The sequence below is a fragment of the Manduca sexta genome, chromosome 22 (genome assembly GCF_014839805.1).
Source record: "Manduca sexta isolate Smith_Timp_Sample1 chromosome 22, JHU_Msex_v1.0, whole genome shotgun sequence".
In the NCBI taxonomy this organism is placed as follows: Eukaryota; Metazoa; Arthropoda; class Insecta; order Lepidoptera; family Sphingidae; genus Manduca; species Manduca sexta.
Window position 1 is genome coordinate 11,848,446 of NC_051136.1, and position 21,538 is coordinate 11,869,983.

A 21,538-nucleotide genomic window follows, 5' to 3' on the forward strand; every position below is an offset into this window, starting at 1 on the left:
CTTATTTGTCCCGAGTAAAAAACAGAAATCCCGTATTTTTTCCTCTTTTTGACATTTGTCCCTTATAGGTTGAAAAAAATCTGCCATCCCTAGTCCAGTCCCTGGTTCTGAATGAGCGTGTCGTCGACATGTGACGTGATTTTTTTTTAATTTCCAAATACATAGTCGGTATCTAAGTCAAATCTAGTTTTCATACGAAAATATTTATTATCCCGACGCCACTTTGAAGAAGAAAAGCCAGTAATAACATGAGTTTAATAAATGTTTAACAATCATCAACTGTCAACGATCCGGAATTGATACTCAAAAATAATAAATTCTATAGTACAGAACGGACGGACGGACACACCATAGAAATAAAGTGTTATTACGGTATCAACGGTTTACGAAAGATAATTATCATTATAATAATAATAATTATATCTTATCACTCTAAGGTAATTCTTCTTGGATTGTTTGTTGCCGGTAGTTTATTATACTGCGAGTGATCGACGCAAGATGTACTTGAATGGAGTGCGAATTTTTAGCTCGCGATTAATAGCGGCTCCACACTTTGTACGGTAAGTGACATTTAAATGAGTTTAGCAATTAGCAGGTGTTGTTCGCGGCGTTTTCCGTGTTTAAAACCTTTTTCACTCACACATCACGCATTTATCTCCCAAGAGGCATGCAAAGACGCAACCAGGGCTCCCACTTTTCGCCAAATGTGTTCCTTTCCATGATGAGAGGCGAACACACACACACACGTATCGGGTACAAATTCCAGATTCCGGGCTGATACAGAGCAAAAAAACTCAAATATCACTTAGGCCGACCTAGAATTTGGGCCCTGCCGTACCCCGCCTGCAGTACAACTATGCCACCGAGACGGTCAAAAACCTTTTTCGTCTTTTATAAAAAGTCCTAAAATGACTACATCGATCTATAGCACCATGTATACAAAGCAAGCGCCATCTGTGTAAAAGACCAGATTTTAAAAATATATTATTTTGTACGCGAGCAAATCACTAAGATACAAAGCAGCCTACGTGTTCCAACTTATATTCATCCAGAACACATATTGGAACACAAATAATATGAGAAATGAAGCTTCACTACGAAGCGTTTATCATGCATTCACCGATAGTTTGCAGAAATGTCAAGGAATAATTCAGTCTTTAAATAATTCCTTTCTACACTAGAACGGAATTCACTATGTATGACGCAGGACAACATATCAGGCAACTCTCCTGTCTGTTTTCCAACCTTCTGTTATTTACTCTCTTCTGTATATCCAGGAGTTTCACCGTGAACAGCACAGCGGGCATAGTAGAAGAAAGAACTGCTCAAGTCAAGTCATGGAAGGAGATCCCGGGTCCTTCATCTTTGCCCTTGCTTGGGTCTCTGCACCACTTCCTGCCCGGTGGTACGTTTAATATGCATATTATTTTTATCTCCTTTAAGTATAACATCATAAAATTCATATTTTATCCAATGTTTTGTTATGTAAGAGATATAAGAGTGCAATTACTAACAACACGCTTTTTTATTTTTTTCCCGTGAAAGAAACGCGTTTTCGCTACCACCCCTCAGGGAGTGAGTAGAACGGTTATGTTGCTTTCACCGGTCTTACAGTCCAATGTCGATACTCGGGAGTATAGCATCATCCGAGCGAGCATTAACTCCTGTATACCCTATGCCAGCATACCAACCAGAACCCGCGGTGGCCTTCGGCGCATACCGGACGGCTCCGGGGTATCTTGTTGCGCAGCTGCACGGAACCTTCCCTGCGCAATTCCGTATTGCGGCACCTCTCATATTGAATAGACTTTAGACGCTCCGATATACTAAAGGACGCCATAGACGTCTACGACACGGGGGATCAACTATCCGCATTGTTGTCTACCTTGGGAGTCGCTGTAATCGAGCGAGCAGCCGCCCACTGAACACCCTGCCACTCACTATAAGCCACAATTGGTCGCCTCATACGACAGGCAGGAGGTACCGTGGCGACATTCTCTGGATGCCTTCCAGCCACAGGATACAAAGGTCCCCCCCGCATCAGTCTGTCTGTTTGTCTGAACACGATAAACTCAGAAACCACAGAAAAGATTTTAATGAAATTTGGTTTGGGGAAAAACATTATTATAGAAGAAAGGAAATATTTGCAGGACTTTAATCCTGGAAAAAATAATTCATGCGGGCAAAACCTACCTATAGTTGAAAAGCATACAAATAAGCTATCAAAATTGATATCGTTCCGATCGTTGTATTAGTGCAGGTACGAATATAGCATTCATATAATTAGATTATACTATGCAATTATATAAAATATAGGATTCGGTACAGAGGAGGAATAATTCGTTTTGGGGTGATAAGCCAATGAACATTTCAACAAAGACATAAACAGACAAAAATACAAAATTCTGTTGTTCTACGCTTTGACAGTAGTTACTTCGCGTCTTCCAGGATTTTTCCCAACCTAATTTAAAAATATAATAATGTATTTTATTTTATAGGAAAGTATTTAAGATTAATAAATTTAGACATAAATCTCTTTATTCATTACCGGTGAACCATCATGTTCTCTATAGAATACCCAGGTATTGTATACATTTATACTGGTCTAGGTCTCCCATATGTGGGAGTCCGACTGGGTAGGTACCACCGCAATGTCTATTTCTGCCGCCAAGCATCAAGTGTAGTCATTGTTGTTTTCCGGTTTAAAGGACATTGTAGCCGATGTAACTACTGTTCATAATAAGATTTAACATCTCATATCTCAGGATGGCAAGCGCAATGGAATACCAAACAATACTATATAATTTGAGGTATTAGATGATATCTCTACTGTTTATTGGCAGTCGTATCGTTTACCATCAGACAAAAGACAAGCTCGTCTCATCATTCAAAGCAATAAAAAAAAGAACATTGACTGGGAAAAGTAGGAGTATGTTATAGGCAATTATATTCATTGTATTCTATATATTGTCTAGGTATAGAATGCCTAAATTATATACATTGCTGGTATATAGATAGATAGAATACATGTACGAGCCGGCTAGACCAGATATTATAAGTGTCTCACAGAAATCCTGCGCATAGTGGCAGCTCACTGATCCCTTTGGTAGGGTAAGTATAATTTCCGGAGGCCCAAACAGTTGTTAAAAGAAACACATCGCATAACAATTGCAATAACAATTTGATTTGCAGGGAAGGCAATCAATTTTATCTGATATACTTATTCGCTAATTTTAAAGTTGGATACGGAAAGTTATAAAATATTGCATCATCTTCGGCATGATTATCATAAAACAAGGTGAAACGATTATCTGTATAGATAACTCTTGCTCCCGGCTGTACTAGTATTAAAGCCCTATTAATTTTTATTTTGTTCATCCTAAAACCTTTTCTGAAATTAAAGTCTCTTCATGGAAAAAAAGAAGAAACCTTCGCGAATACCTTATGTAGATTCCTTCCAGGGTATAATTTAAAGAACATCAGATAAAATATTTGGATAATAAATGTTTCCTTATGAACAGGCACGTTCTACAACTTAGACGGCACTGACTTCACTCGCAAACTGTACCAGAACTACGGACCCATCGTGAAACTTGATGGGATGGTCGGCGTGAATATGTCAATATTCCTATTCGATGCGGAGAGCGTTTCACAAGTAAGTTTTATTTCAAGTGAAAATTTAAGTTATTAAGTTTAGCGCAGCTTAGCGCGTCTGTGTGGGTTTATGTATTTTTAAATTACTTATCATTATGTCTACCTTCTAGAAAGTTCATGGAATTAATTCAATCTTTGAAACCTCAAGCGATTTAAATATAAAATAAGTATGAGCCAATACACACATATTATCTGCTTAACTAATGAATATTACTGTACTATATCCACCAAACACTATTACAGAAGGATAACTAATCACATAGAAGACATGCTAAAATAATTACTTAATATATAATATGTATATTGATACTCTATTAGCTTATGACTTCGGTAAGCTAAAAGAAAGAGATGCATACTCATACACAAATTCGAAATTTACAAGGTTGTCATCAGTTTTCACGTGCCTTTTATGCTAGTAAATAATAAGAATGTCGATTTCAAGAATGTCGATAAATAAAAACGATACACAGATCGTAACTTATTAAGACTTACGTTATTGATTATTAAACAAAAAAAAATTACACAAAATCATAAGTTCAGCATAATAAGCCTTTAATGACAAGACATTTTCATTAGCTGAGGACTACATCTAAAGAATAACATTTTTAAAGTCCTCTGAATCTGTTAAAATAAAAATAATGTAGGTTTCAGCTTTTAGTTGACCACGAGATAATCGTTCGAAATGAAAATGGCTGAAACAAATTTTTATGTGATCACCTTTTATGGTATCCAAATGCATATTGCGATGCGATGTATCCATACAATATTAAGGAATCGTTTTTCTAGAATCTTAAATAAATATTAATTTTCAACTAAAATGCAATAAAGATATTTCTTTGTTATTACAAACTTTATGTGGAAACTATAATCGACGTTATATTGGTTATACATCAGAAGAACACATAGGCTACAATTTATAATGATTTTATGTAATTTGGTCATAGTATAATTATATACTATGACCAAATTACACAAAATCATTAAAAAAAACTCCCTCACGCGGACGAAACCGCGACCATAAGCTAGTACATTATAAAAATAAGTATTTTAAACTAAATAAACCTTTACAGTCCATAATATGTCAGACATATTAGTTATTCGACAAAATTAAGGTGATGTGAATTTTCGAAAAATGACATAAAAAGATCACACTTTAATTAAGATGCACAATTATGACCAACATATACAAAATAACATTTCATCTAATGTCTATAGAAATAACTAAAACCCATAAAGTATTTATTATTTTACTCATTCTTGTATCTACGCTGTTTTATCGGGAACTAATAATATTGATGATTCGTATCTTTTATTTTAGTCTGGTATCTGTATCTACTTAGTCACTAGTCTGAGAACACAATAAAAAGTACTTAAATATTGACATAGTCCAATGATATTGCATCATTTGCTTAGAGTGGGCAATTTTTACATTATCATATGAGTCAAATGGGATTTAAAGTGCTACGTCGCAATCTTATTTTGTACACTGTACAGTATATAGGTATACCTATATACATATAACTATGTATAATTGAAATTATGCATGTCATGATTTACCTTTGTAGTCAAGTCACACCAAATTTTATTGACTCATACGAATCATGCCAAAAATCATCTGACTGTGTATTTGTATAGTGATTCTTATCCATTTAAACGACTTCAAAAAAGAAAAAGGTTATAAACTCGACGTGCATTTTTTCCATGTTTGCTATCTCAGAACTCGTTTTTTTCTGAACCGATTTGACAAAAAAAATTCATAAACATAATATACCTCCAGATTGGTGACATCGATATTTTTTTGAAATCGCTTCAGTAATTTGGTTTTAAAACTAAAATAATTAGAATAATGATGTCGTCCAAGTAAACGAAATTGTGAATTTTGCTTTATTCTTACGCTTTTAGTTATGTTTTTACGTTGGATTCGATTTAGGCTACTTTTTCAAATTTAAATCATTTATTTGCTAATTATTGGTTACATGCATGTTACAAGTGTGATGTAAAATGAAAAGTTTCGCTGTATTCTACCTTTACCGGGCGTGCAATTTTTTTTTGTCTGTAAATAATATTAAATATAAGGGCAATAGCGTTACATTATATCAGTTACTATACAATAGAATTCACAGAAATGGCTTATAGGTGTATTGAAATCAATTGTTAAGATTAAATCTGTATAACATCGCATTAGTATCAACTGTTATGGTGTTATAATATAATGTATAAATAAATAAAAAATATATATAAAAAAATATATTACATTGACAAGATTAAATCTATTATGATTTTAAGAGGTCATAAATTGAGTAAAAGCATTTATGAATGAGGAAATTTTAAGTTTACTTTTAAATAAATTAGTCTTTAATAGTTGGACTAAATTTATTATAGATTGCTGGCCCCATTCGATAGATACTCTTCCGCAGACGCGGTGTATCGCTCCATTCTATAGATAAGGTATTAGCTTCCCTTGTTCATAACCTTGTATTAGTTGGAGGTCTCATTTCAAACAAATGGCCATGGGTTTAAACAAACACAGCTACCTCATAAACATATAAGGAAGGAAATGTGAAAAGTTTCAGTATTTTAAAGTGGGTTTCACAGCTTTTCCTAGGAGGTAGGTTACATATTACACGTACATATTTCTTTTGAGAGATAAATACATAATTTTTAGGTTTCCGTACCGCAAAAGGAAGAAACAAAACCCTTATAGGATCACTTTGCTGTCCGTCCGTCCGTCCGTCTGTCAAGGCCCCTTTCTTCATGAACGCGTAGAGGTATTAAATTGACATTCATATCAAATACTCAGGTCTACAATACCTTTAAGTTTTAACAAAATCAAACTTCTATGTTATAGCAATTTAAGCAGCATATTTTCAAACTCGCAACTACTCGCAAGGGAATCAAAACCTAAAGGGTACTTCCAGTTGACCTAGAGTCTTGAAATTTGATAGGAAGCAATGTCTTATAAGGAAAAAAATTCCGAAAGCCTTAAATTTTTTTGTTATATAACATATATTTTTTTAATAATTATAAACTTATTACCTTTTTCCTCATGAACGCGTAGAGACATCAAGTTGAAATTCATATCAAATACTTAAGTCTAATTGCCTTTAATTTTGCAATAAAAATACCATAGCTATGACTTGATTGTCGTGATGGGTGATCTTTTATTTACATCACTACAGGTTTGTACGGAGCCCTTGGTGTGCGAGTCCAAGTCGTACTTGGCCGGTTTTTTATTTGTTATATTACCTCGGAGGATTATCACATATCTTAAGATTGACTCCACTTAACTATGATGTGCTATAAGTACCGCTTTACAATTCACGGCTTTAGATAATTTATATCATAAAGTATAGGCAAAACAATTCTTTTTACATACAATTCAATTTACTTTCAATTATTAAACCTACAAATTTTGTTGCATTTCTTTCGTGAATCGATACTTCATTATACTTATTTAATATTTATATACAGGGTCATTTTGAAATTGCGTTCTTAAAAGAAACCACATACTCGTCTTTGCTTCTGCTAACATTATGCCAAAAGTCTGTAGTGAATGACGGATATTTTTACCCAAAATCCCGGTTTTAAATTTATGAATTTTTGATCATTTTGTAGTATAGTGCGAGTATAGCGTGTTCGTGAATGTATTTTGACTGAGAGTGTGATTATTATTATTATATAGCATCACACATTTTCCCCGGCGGTTTAATTTTCTATTGAAAAGTTTTTGTTATTATTATAAAACTTATGTTAGTTTCTAGACGTACGAACCCAATACTCTGGGTATTGGGTTCCGGTTTGAAATAAATTACGATTGAGTAATTTCTATGTTTTTCATTTGTGGAGTGAAATCAGTACGTTCGTTTCATAGTATTATAGAGAGAACAATAAAATACATATCATTTCTGTTCTCTCTCAGCGAACGTCCTGAGCCGAGGTTCCTAATCCGTTAGTGGGTTACCCTCAACATCGTCGCTTAATTTTTAAGGTTTGCGCGCGCGTTAAGTGCTCACCCAAAAATAAGTGTGTTTGTAAAAGACGACCCTTGTGAGGCTAACAAACGTATATCATGTCTAAAAAAATCATCAACACCGATTCTATTGACAGAGTCAAGATTTTTTTTTCATTGTATTATACACTAGCGACCCGCCACGGCTTCGGACGGGTGCAATGCTGATACTAAATACACTACAGAAAAACTGTGAACGTTATATATAAAAACATAGCGGCCCGCTCTGGCTTCACACGGGTATAACATAACAAAATAACAGTATTTCTCCACTATTTAATGGATGTTATTATACATATAAACCTTCCTCTTGAATCACTCTATCTATTAAAAAAAACGCATCAAAATTCGTCGCGTAGTTTTAAAGATTTAAGCATACAAAGGGATATAGGGACAGAGAAAGCGACTTTATTTTATACTATGTAGTGATTTAGTTTCTAACACAACGAATAACACACTCATCTCCATAAGAATATTTATTACACATATGCGCTAATATTATAGTCAACGTTGTTGGTGTCTAATTGGCAGACCAATTCGCCCATTACAATGCGCTGGGCAGACAGAATAGACGTAAGATGCGGACAGGGGGCGGACATAAGTCGTTTCCGCGTCCCTTTCATACAAAATGTAAAGAAACTTCGCGACGCAATACATACAGAAAAGTCTGGGCGCGGACAAAACAAGGACACGACGCGCGCCCTATTGTAAAACATACAGAAAGGACGGGGCAACGTCGCGAGCACCGATGGACGAGGGTGCGGGCAGGGCGGGGCGCGGGTACCGGCACTCGCGCGTCGCTATCACACAAAATTACATGCATCCTTGAGTAGTTGCAACATGTTTAGAGAAGGAATATCATCGCATATTGAGTGAAAATGCGGGGCGACTATGAATTCAATGTTCAATTTTGTAGTTTGAAAATCATCCAATTCTCTGTAATTATAATAGACCAGAGTATTGTAATAACTCTGTTTATATAAGCAAGATACACCAACGCTAACACATCTTCATCTTTGGACAAAACATGTTATCGTGTCAAAATCGGACAGCTGAAAATCGTTTTCTTTCGCGACGCCCAGCGTCACGTCTTCCTCGTCCTTTCTATATGTTTTAATAAATTGCAACGGCGCCCCGTCCGTGCCTTGTCTGCACCCTACAACATCTTTTCTGTATGGCCCGCGCCTTAAAAAGTTAGAAAATCGTGACGGTTATTAGATAATTTTACTGTGTCGCATCAAATAAAGTAAATATTTATCAGGCTCCACGCTATAATAACGCCTCCAAGCTCAGCAATAAAGAATCTTACGTACATAATATAACAAATAGACACTTCAGTAAAAAACTGCTATAGAGTTTATACGAGTGAAACTGGCAAAAATTGCATAACGCTAATTGTATACTTACCCTTATTTATATGGATATCATTGCCGTGTATATAAATATTATTAATCAAAGTCCCCCGCCACGTCTGCCTGTCTGTTTGAACGCGATAAACTAAAAATCTACCAAAAAGAATCTGATGAAAAAATTCTTGTGACATGGCCTGTTTTTTATCCTGAAAAAATATATATAATGAGACTTTTATCCCGGAGATAATTCTTTCTCGAATGCAACAACGATCAATGTGGTACCTTCCCAAACTGACTCTCACATATGAGAGTCCTACCATCACTAATATATCACATTGTAAAATTTCTAATGTTATTTTAGATTCTCCGCGGTGAAAACTCGATGCCAATTCGTTCCGGATTCCCTTCACTGGAATATTACAGAAAATACTACAAGACAAGTAAAGATCCTGAAGAGAAACTAACGGGACTTCTTACAGAGTAAATATCTACTCACTTTTATAAATACAATAGAGTGAATGACTTGATAACCATATACAAGTCATTTGCCCGATCCGAATTTCCTTATCATTAACACCATACCGATACGACGGATTTGATAGGATACAAAATTTACTTATGTTATCCATATATAATTGTGGACATCCCAATTTTCAACTTCATTATCCAAACCAACATTTATTTGATTATTAAAAAAACAAATTCGATATGAGACATCTTTTATATCATGGCTTACAGGGACTGTGTAGCATGGTTTTATAGCGCCACACATGCAAATGTGCGACCATAATATAATTATTATATGTGTCGCCGATATGCACGCGGACTTTTAACTTGTCTACACCTTGCATACAGGCTCGTGCGAGATACAAAATATTCATAATCGTAATCTGTATAGAAGAGATCGCAAGTCACCAAGATGCAAACTCCATACTTATATAATGATGCAAAAGTATCTCTGTCTGTCTGTTACGCTTTCACGAGTAAACCACATTTGCCGCTATTATCGTATGTTTTCATAGTTTCCTTCTGTGTATCTCCGGTTTTGATTAAGGTAAGCAGTTTGTTTCCTAATACTCGCTGAAACGGGTTCTTTAATTTGAACTCTTGTCTCCATTGTTTGAGGTAAGGTAACCTAGGTGTGTATACACCACCGGACGTTTTTCTTTTTTTTATGTTAAAGCGGGCAAATGAGCATACAGTTCACTAGTTGGCAAGTGATCACCGCAGCCCATCAACATCTGCAATACCAGGGGGCATAAAGATGCGTTGCCGGTCTTTTAGGTTAGGGAATACGCTTTTTTGCAAGTCGACAGGTCATATGTGACCAAAAATGCTGATGTCGGCAATTGGTTCCATACTTTTGTAGTACGTGGTAAAAATGTCGGCACTATAGTGTACTTACTATGCGTTCAACTTCTGCTTTATACGTACTTCGTATCCTTTGAATCATATAATTAACGCAATGTGAAACAGCACGCGTTTTCTATAATTTTTAGATAATATTACGCTTATTGAATATTTTAGACATCTTCAACCATGGAAGGAATTCCGCTCCGCCGTGAACCCCGTGATGTTACAGCCGAAAACTATAAAACTGTACACAACTGCAATAGACCAGGTCGCCCAGGATATGATCGCCAGGTATGTGTTAATCGTGCAAAGTCCATCTCCTGATCGGATCAAAGATTAAGATTAATATTGTCTAATGAATTCGGCCGCATATTACCGCCATCACCTCTTGACTTCATAGTTACTAGTTTAGTTTTACAATAAAAATCTTTCTTTGCCTATGTTAATATTATAATACATTCGAATGCGTCTGCAAAAGTCGAATGCGTCTTTAATTGTTTGTTAGAACTTAAAAGTAAACGTCGTCATCGCTAAATAAATTTGTATGAAAGAGACCTTTACATTATTTCCCGGAAAAATAAATTGAGCGAATTCGGTAATATGTATCACTCTTATAGAACCGGGCAACAAGTCCTAGTTGAGAATAAATGAATGGATTCGGCAAAGTAATTGCACTTCAGCTGATGGTAAGTGGAATGGGGTTAAGATAGAGTATCGATTGACGGGAAATCGTTATCCCTCGCCAGTTGATACAATTATGCCGGCATATCTGAAAACGGATATACTACGCAGGCTGATCTCAGACTGCTGGCTGCGACATAGTTACGTTGGCTACTATTGGGGGTTTCACTGCCTGCAAATACATTGTTCATTTAATTAACACGTTTTGTGTTTATTTATTCATTAGAATGAGATCATCACGTGACGAATACAATATGCTGCGTGGGAATTTCGACGTAGAGATGAATCTTTGGTCTCTGGAGTCCATCGCTGTAGTGGCTCTCGGTACACGGCTGAATTGCTTGGACCCGACACTGAGTGATGACTCGCCAGCTAAGAGACTAATCCAGTGCGTCCATGACTTCTTTTCTATCGCCGAAGACTTGGACTTCAAACCAAGCATATGGAAGTACATCGCAACACCAAAATTCAAAAAAGCGATGAAACTTTACGAAGAACATGAAAAGTAAGTTTAAAAACATGATTATACTTAAATGATACTGCCTTTATGTGCCTACTGTCCTACCGCTGGGCACAAACAATGGCCAATTGCACTGGCCAATGTCAATGGCATTTTCTACTCGTCATTCAATAATTTGAATTTTTAAACGATTATAGATGAATAACAAACTCTTATTTTGAATAATTGACTAATCTTTAAATGATATTAAAAAAAAAATTCCAGACTATCAATATATTTCATTCAAAAAGCAATGAAAGAATTAAAAGCAAACAAAGGAAAGTCGAGCGACGAGAAGGGCGTACTTGAAAAGCTGATGGATATCAATGAACAGTACGCATACGTTATGGCCGGTGATATGCTATTCGCTGGTGTGGATACGGTAATTTACTTTATACCATACTACGTTAGATTTTTCACGTGATTGCACTCGTATTAGTCTTTTATGGAATAAAAAGTTACTCACCTATATTATAATAATTTAACACTTGGTCGTTTTTGCAACAACGGCACATCTTAACACACATTGTATCTTGCTAGTCGACGATATCTTTAGACTTAATATTCCCTAACATCAAGTGCAGTGACCTCTCTTTGTCGTAGCAGAAATTTAAAAATCAAACTGTCATTTATAATACCAGTTTTCGCTTGGACCGGTCATGCCTCGACAAAGACATGATATACGAACTAGACTAGTCTGTAACATGTATAAATGTAAAAAATCAATTTTCGTTGAAATTAAACTAATTTTCGGATTCTATCGCGGTATTGGTGTTTTATTTTCTCCCGACGTTTCGAAGACTTTGCAACATTCATGGTCACGAGGGGGACTGAGGTGTTGTTCATCCGTAAAGTCAAAGTTACAATATCTACCTACATTTTACAATTATACAACTTTTTTTAAATTTAAGCTGTTGGTGATCCGATCTACGCAGAATGAGCTCACAGTGTCTTGAAGTCTGGCAGCCGGTCTTTTGGGTTCCGATTTAATTAAATGTAGACCTGGATCCCAGGCTTGTGCAAGCTTCCAACCATCTTCCCTATTGAAATTAGGATGTTTTTTAATTTCAATAGCCTCGCGAATCATCCTGGGCAGGAATTGGTGTTCTTTGGCGAGGATTTGTGGCTTGTCTAGTCGCAGATAATGATTGGCGCCTCCCTCAGAGTGTTCAGCGACTGCAGACTTCGTCGAGCGTCGGTGTTTCATATACCTCTACAAGAACCGGGAGTATACAAAATAAATTGCAACTGTGGCCTCTCTTATATCGGGCAAACAAAAAGAAATATTGGGACCCGCGTAAAAGAACATATAGCTGACGTGAAACACCGACGCTCGACGAAGTCTGCAGTCGCTGAACACTCTGAAGGAGGCACCAATCATTATCTGCGACTAGACACGCCACAAATCCTCGCCAAAGAACACCGATTCCTGCCTAGGATGATTCGCGAGGCTATTGAAATTAAAAAACATCCTAATTTCAATAGGGAAGCTGGTTGGAAGCTTGCACAAGCCTGGGATCCAGTTCTACATTCAATTAAATCGGAACCCAAAAGACCGGCTGCCAGACTTCAAGACACTGTGAGCTCATTCTGCGTAGATCAGACCACCAACAGCTAAAATTTTAAAAAAGTTGTATAATTGTAAAATGTAGGTAGATATTGTAACTTTGAATTTACGGATGAACAACACCTCAGTCCCCCCCGTGACCATGAAGGCTGCAAAGTCTTCGAAACGTCGGGAGAAAATAAAACACCAATACCGCGATAGAATCCGAAAATTAGTTTAATTTCAATGTCTAACATTCGCGTAAACATAAGAAATCATTAAATCAATTTTCAATTCCATCAGGCCGCTTACACCATGACAGCCACGCTGTACCTCCTCGCGACGAACCCAGAGAAACAACAGAAACTGAGAGAGGAAGTGCTATCACAATCAGAAAAGAGACCTTACTTGAAAGCGTGCATCAAAGAAGCCATGAGGTTAATGCCAGTGGTGCCTGGTAACATAAGGAAAACTACCAAAGAGTACAACGTACTTGGCTACCACATACCGAAAAACGTAAGTAATCCTACACATCGCACAATGGACAAAATGTATTTAGTTATTTAGAAGGAATGAAGGAAAATATTATTTTTTACAATATATACGCAATGGTCGTGCCATTGTCGCCTCTTATTCAGTTGCATGTTGCTATATAACCTGGACTATTGCAATGTTAGTTCTTAATGAGGTTACTTGGAATAATGAAATATTTATATTTATAGATGGAATTGATTTTCTCTCATCAAGAAATGTCAGTGATGGAGCAATACTACCCGAGACCTAAAGAGTACATCCCAGAACGTTGGGTGGCCGATAAAGACGACCCTCTGTACCACGGCAATGCCCATCCTTTCGCTCAATCTCCATTCGGCTTCGGAGTTCGCATGTGTATAGGTAAATACTTGCATACGAACCTACAAATTCAAGTCTTTTTTAATCAATATAGCTCACACAATAGTGGTGAAAATACTTAGAAGCGATATAATATATGGATAATGACACTGCATTAAAAAAAAAATCTACCATGTTTATATCACTATACGCACCCAAGTGCACAAAATGTTAAGAATTCCACGGCCTTTCTTCCAAATTCCGACTTCGGTCATGAGTTAATTGTAGTTCAACTGTAATGTTAGAATAATAAAATATTCAAATAAGCTAATATGGTAAATCATACTCCACGCGTCTCTTTCATTAGAAATGGATCAAAGATCTAGTTTAATAGTTATTATATTTCCAGGTCGTCGCATCGCAGAGCTGGAAGTGGAAACGTTCCTTGGGCGGATCGTGGAGAACTTCAACGTGGAGTGGTTCGGACCTCCTCCGAAAGTAGTTCAAACCGCGCTTAATTACTTCAAGGGACCTTTTAATTTTATTTTCAAAGACGTTTGAGGGGCTCATTATTTCAACTCGATATTTTATTTCACTATTGATATATTTTGTTAAATTAAAAACATTATATTATATGGGAAAATATCGAACCTGAGTAACTCAGACCTTACATTAAACGAGTTAAAAAGTTTTTCGGATAGAACTTGACAATTTTGAATAGCCACATTGATAGATTTTTGTAGTACATTCTTGAAGTCATTGTGTCGGTCACTTTTTCTGCATGACTGATTTAATTACCCAACAGTGTCAAATGGTTAGTTTGGAAATCTTTTGGCGAGACCTGTGTTGAATATTAATCACGCTGTGAACGATGATGATTATAAATTGGTATTTTATATGCCGTCGTAAGGATGTATTTTTATACTTTTATTTTATTATTAAAGTAGCGTGAACTAATGTGGCCCGTTTCCATCGAAGCCCGGTTTTCAAAGATTCTACTTAATCTTTAGGAATTATACGTACGGGTTTATGCACCTGGGACCATACAATTATTATTTTGAATAAATTTATTAGTAGCCATGGCCAAGTTTTTTATTGTTTTATTTACTTTATTGATTTTTTAGAAATCGTCTCACAATACGTTATAAGAAAATATTTTTTTAAATATCTATAGCATACATATTTACGTAAACATAATTTGACGGGTTCATGTTAAGCGCCCACGCCCCGACATGGCACACCAGTCATATTTTTTAAAATGTATATTATATTTTGTGTTATAGTGTAAATTTATAATTAAAAATATAGCAATTTCATACAAGACTTTGTTTATATTACCTCACGAATATAATAGTAATAATAATGTCAGCCCTGTATTATATACTGTCCCACTGTGGGGCACGGGCCTCCTCTAAGATTGAAAGGGATTAGGCCTAAGTCAACCACGCCGGCCTAGTGCGGATTAGTAGGCTTCACACACCCTCGAAATTCCTACAGAGAACTTCTCAGGTATGCAGGTTTCCTCACGATGTTTTCCTTCACCGTTAAAGCAAGCGATAAATTCACAAAGAATACACACATATTTTTTTTTAGAAAAATCAGAGGTGTGTGCCCCTGGGATTTGAATCTGCGGACATTCGTCTCAGCAGTCCGTTCCACAACCAACTAGGCTATCGCAGCTTCACGAATATAACTTCATAAAATTATTTTGTGAAGGACATACACAATATACTTACACAGTACACACCATACCTTTCTCCACGAAGGGGTAGGCAGAAGTTTAACCAGGGCATCTACTTTTCGCCATGTGACTTTCGCCCTATGATATTATAGGGGGCGAGTCTAACGCCATATCGAGCACAAATTCTAGACTCCGGGCTAATACCTAGCAGAAAGACCCAAATATCACTTTGTCCGACCCGGGCTCGAATCCGGGACAACAAAACAATGGTTGTACAGCAGATGCAGTGCAAATATGCCACCGAGGCAGTATGATGAAACCCCGGTGCAATAATTCGTACCGATCGCATTTCTGGGATTAGTCGATCAACACTCATTGTGGTAAACTGGCATGATCCTATCAAGGATGGCGGTAATGTCTCTCATTAGCCAACATATTGAGACTACACTAAATTTAACATAAGGTCCAAGACATTCATTCGCTGTGTTTCATTTCTAGCACAGATTAATAATCACGAAGTAGCACTTTAGGCATATTAAAATACCGCTTTGCAAAAAGCATAAAAAACCAGGGGCACATTAATAAGATCAAATAATCGGTTTTAATAATTCGGCTCAACCCTTATACCGAAAAGATTTAAACATTAAATTTTGATTTGATTCTGATTGATATCTGATTCATACAAATAAATAATAATAGAGTAAAATCTTTGATGCCAAAATCGACCTTCTGTAAGAAGTCGATTATAAACCGATCAACAGTTATCGTAGGGATTTTAACTTATCCCAAAAATATAACCCAGATGAAACCCTTATAAGGGTAACCTTTAGCCTTCTGCCAAAAGCATCAGTATGAGATCGTTAGAAATATGACATAAATAAGAAAAACAATTTTAGACATTAGACATACTTGCTGATATGTATGGACCGGTTGTAACAAGGTAATAAAAAAAAGTTGCTTCCCTCCCAGGACCGGATGACACTAAGCACTTACAGTACAAATAATGTTTACAAAGTAATAATGACTACCACTGTGGAATACAGACATGATATTATACAGGGCCATTTTGATTGCTTTACTAAATGAAACCACATACTCAGAACTTCACCTTTGCTGACATTGTGCCAAAAACCATCCATTAATAACTAATATTTAGTTTTCAGATTTTTTGATCATTTTGTGGTTTGATGCGAACATGGCGTATTTCTGACTGAAAGTATGATGTTGCCACTATACCGAATTCTCTTAGAGTAGTAGTAGTAACTTTAGGGCGAATAAATTAAAATTACTTTTTATTAATATTTATTTTGTTCGAAACTTACACTTTTATATTTTACAACTACGGTTCAAGTAACTTATTCTAAAGTGTTATTTCCAAGTAGATAAGTACGTGGTCTCATTTAGTAACGCAAATGTCAAAATGACCCTGTATATGTATATTCTGGTTAAAAATAAAAAACAGACAAGTACATAATAAATTAACTATTATACCTAAAAAGTTACACAGCATACTCCTACACTCTAGTTATTTGTACTCGTAGTTTGAAGTATCGCCAAAATGACCACAGGCTTAGCGTCTGCCACTTGGAAGGTCCATCTAACAGATTTTCAGCGAACATTTTTTATAGTACCCACAACTGTCTGATGTCTCACAGAAACCGACGCGAATTGAAATCATATTTTCTTCACGTTTCACTTCGAATAAATTCCTTTTCGTACTCATGAGCCCATCCAGAATTCATGGAATTGTGGATATTTATAATTATTGGGCGTTATGAGATTATACACCTGAAAATAACGAAAGCAATTGATTAATTTTATTTGTTTTGCTTCCTTACCGAATTTCGGACACGAGAACCAATCTCGACCAAAGAGATCAACCAAGTACAAAGAAGATATTATCGTTCATAAATGTGGGTGCAATACACAGGTTCTCTGTCCCTTCATCGTCATAGTCCGGTAAGACGGCAGTCCGACATGACCGGAGAGAGATCAGGCGCAGGACCAGCGGCTTTACGTGCAATTAACGTTATCATTACGTAAAATCTGTTATAAATATTATATTATAGCATCAGTGATTCACATCAACACCATTTTATAAAGCATGTAAATTAATTTGCTGGTGGTAGGTTTCTCATATGTGATAATCCGCTTGGGTAGGTACCACCGCAATGTCTATTTCTGCCGCCAAGCAGTACTATGTAGTCACTGTTGTCTTTCGGTTTGAAGGACATTGTAGCCAGTGTAACTACTGGACATAATAAAATTTAACATCTCATGGCGCATAGCGAGCGCAGTGAAATACCAAACAATACTTTGTAATTCAAGGTGTTGGATGGTTGACGGAAAGTTCGTCTCGTCACTCAAATCAATAAAAAAAGAACATTGACTGGGCGAAGTACGAGTATGTTATGGGCACTTATATTCATTCTATTCTATATATTATTGTCTACGTATAGAATGCTTGATTTATGCACATTGCCGGTGATATATAGATAAATTACATGTACGAGCCGGCTAGACGAGATATTATAAGTGTCTCATAGCAAACTAGAGCATAGTGCTGTCACTAGCATTGCTAGTGACAGCACTATGCTGCCTTTGGTATGGTAAGTGCAATTTCCGGAGCCCAAATAGTTGTTAAAAACAACGCTTCGCATAACAATTGCAATAACAATTTGATTTGAAGAGAAGGCAATCAATTTTATCTGATATACCTATTTGCTAATTATAAGTTGAATACGGAAAATCAACAAAATATTGCATCATTTTCCTGATTATTATTATACAAGGTGAAACGATTATCTGTATCGATAACTATAATACTATATACTATAAATATGTCCGGGAGTAAGCTCCCGGCTCCACTAGTATTAAAGTCCTATTAATTTTTATTTTATGAATCCTAGAACCTTCATGGAAAAAAGTAGAAACCTTCGCGCATACCTAATGTAATCCATATTACCTGCCAGGGTATGATTTAAAGAACATTAGAAAAATATTTGGAGAATAAATGTTTTCTTTTCAACAGGCATGTTCTACAACTTATACGGCATTGACTTCGCTCGCAAACTGTACCAGAACTACGGACCAATAGTGAAAGTTGATGGGATGGTTGGCATAAATATATATATATATATATATATATTAATATTCCTCTTCGATGCGGAGAGCTTTTTATAAGAAAGTTTTATTTCAGGTGAAAATTAAAGTTTTTTTTTTTTTTTTTTTTTTTTTTTTTTTTTTTTTTTTTTTATATCGGTTCACAAAACTGGTTGTTACACAAAAAATTACAATTTAAATTTATGTTCAATATACATCACAATGTTGCTGTGTACAACCTAAAATATGTGAACACAGCATGCACAATAAGGAAACTAATCATACACTCTCACAAAACAGGGAGAGGAGAAGGGAAATATAAAAATAACATAACGAACTTAAATTTAGGACAAGATATCCGTTAACAATACTTAAAACATTGTCTTCTGAATTCATTTATTGATGCGCCATATACATCAACTTCCTTGTCTATACAATTATAAGCTAAACACATACGATAAATAGGCGAATGCTGACCATATTTAGTACGATAATGTGGCAGTTTAAAAGTTTCTCTGTTATGAACACGACTGCCAGTACGTGGAACTGAAAAGTTTATTTTTTGTAATATATTAGGACAGTCAATAATGCTATTTACAACTTGATATAGAAACATAATATCGGCAATTTTCCGTCTCTTTTCTAAAGCTGTAATGTTGTAGTGATTAAGTCTCTCATCATATGATGTTAGTTCCCGACTTTTGTTATCAATAAAACAAAGATGGTAAAGGAATCGTTTTTGTAGCCTTTCTAATCTCTTAACGTGGATTTTATAGGTGGGATTCCAGACTGGGCAGCAATATTCAAGTACACTTCGTACATAACAGTTAAAAAGGAGCGTAGATATGCTTGGGTCTCTGAAGATCTTCGTTTGGCGAAGGATGAAACCAGATATCAGGGCGCCTTTTCTTGCAATATAGTCAATATGCTCTCGAAAATCCAAATGCCTATCCATTATAACACCCAAATCCCGAATACTAGACACTTCTTTTAGCTGTGTGTTATTAATATAATAGGAAGCTGGAATAGGACGCATTTTCCTCGAAAATTTTATATGAAAGCATTTAGTAGCGTTTAATATCATTTTATTGGAAAGACACCAGTGGTGAATTTGTTTTAAGTCTTGCTGTAAAATGTTTACGTCAGTTTCTGTATGAATCACTCTATAGAGTTTAAGGTCGTCTGCGAACAGCTTATATTTAGACTGTATATTTTCACAGAGGTCATTTATGAAGATTAAAAAGAAGAGAGGTCCTAAATGCGATCCCTGGGGTACACCAGATGGTACATTTTTCGGTGCCGAGATAAATCCACGAATTTTAACAAGTTGGGATCGATTCTTTAAGTATGATTCACACCACCATAGTAGGCAGCCACATATACCTGCGTGTCCAAGTTTACGTACCAAAAGGTTGTGGTCCACCACATCGAATGCTTTTGAAAAATCAGTATAGATTGCGTGGACTTCGAATCTTTTATCCAGATCTTCGGTGATATCGCATACATAGTCTAGCAAGTTTGTAGTGGTCGATCTACACGGCAGGAAACCGTGTTGATGGGAGTTGATTCGCAAATGGAGATGGGAATATAAAATTTTATGCACTAAGGACTCAAATACTTTTCCAAAAGCTGACAGAATGGAAATAGGCCGGTAATTGGTAGTGTTGCATTGATCCCCTTGTTTAAGAATGGGAGCGACATGAGCAATTTTCCATTTAGAGGGGAAGACACCGTGGGCTAATGATTTATTATAGATTATGTGTAGCGGTTTTACAAGTTCACTTGCGCACATTTTTAGAAATAATGGTGGTATTGAATCTGGTCCTGGCCCTTTATCGCTTTTAAGAGACTTTAGCGACTTAATAATGTCAGCTTGGGTAATAGAAAATGAACTGGTATAATCTATTGACGAACTAATTACATCGGGTTGAATAGTATTCGTCGTTGAATTATCCTCATTAAATGTTGAATGAAAATAAGTAGAAAACAACTCACTTATTTCATTACCACCGCGAGCAACTTCATTATGTAAGAACATTTCGTCTGGAATATCTTGGCTATTCATTTTGAGCCTTTAATAAAATTCCAGAAGTATTTTGGGTTTTCTAGTAATTGTTTTTTAACATCGGTTTTGAATTTAATATAGCATTGATGTATCATCCTGTCACAACGCTCTCTGAACATATTATATGTTATTTTGTCACGCTGATTATTATACATTTTATATTTCTTATGAAATTTAGCTTTGTGTTTGAGATTTTTAATCAATGAGGAATTAAACCATATTGGATACTTGGTATTTCGAGGTATAATGACAGGAGTGTTTTTGTTAATAATAGGCATAATAATGTCATAAAAAGTAGAAATGGTTTCATCAACGTTTTGAGAAGGTAAAAGCCGTTGTGTCCAGTCTATCTCTGCTAGGTCATGTAAAATAGATTCATAATTTGCTTTTTTGTAATTTAATAAAACTCTTTTTTTAATTTTAGGTGCTTTGAACGGGTTAGACTTGAGCGGTATATTAAAGAGGAGGATGGTAGTTATCAATTTTAACGAGAGGAAGGGAGGTTTCAGAGATCTCAAATATTGTATTGTTGTTACTTAATATAAGATCTAATATCCTGCTCTCACTGTTAAGGTTATTATTTAATTGGTATAAGCTGTTGAAGGCAATTGTGTCGACTAGTAGACTCTCGGTTTGGGAATTAGTACAGGCAGGTATCATACTAGAAGTTATATCATCGAATGTCCAATGTAACCTGGATAGATTAAAATCGCCAACTAATAGAATAATAGAGTTTTTCTTTGCCTTAGTTTGAATAACTTGTGT

At 35.8% G+C, this 21,538-nt stretch overlaps 1 protein-coding gene across 1 annotated transcript; it reads left to right on the forward strand.

The window, feature by feature from the left end:
• The first annotated feature begins 452 nt into the window (after positions 1-452).
• On the forward strand, positions 453-15,015 carry LOC115450155 (cytochrome P450 CYP12A2). The gene is made up of 10 exons (XM_030178137.2): positions 453-560; positions 1,278-1,405; positions 3,522-3,655; positions 9,377-9,495; positions 10,543-10,659; positions 11,276-11,554; positions 11,774-11,930; positions 13,398-13,610; positions 13,817-13,988; positions 14,335-15,015. Exons 1-10 carry the CDS (start codon positions 499-501, stop codon positions 14,484-14,486), a joined length of 1,533 nt encoding a protein of 510 aa, XP_030033997.1. The 5' UTR covers positions 453-498; the 3' UTR covers positions 14,487-15,015.
• Positions 15,016-21,538: the final 6,523 nt, after the last annotated feature.

Excerpts from the sequence above, each read along its gene's own strand:
- LOC115450155 (XM_030178137.2), top strand. The coding sequence starts at position 499 with ATGTACTTGAATGGAGTGCGAATTTTTAGCTCGCGATTAATAGCGGCT. Across the intron at positions 3,656-9,376 it reads ATGCGGAGAGCGTTTCACAA|ATTCTCCGCGGTGAAAACTC; the intron begins GTAAGTTTTATT and ends ATGTTATTTTAG. Across the intron at positions 11,555-11,773 it reads CTTTACGAAGAACATGAAAA|ACTATCAATATATTTCATTC; the intron begins GTAAGTTTAAAA and ends AAAAAATTCCAG.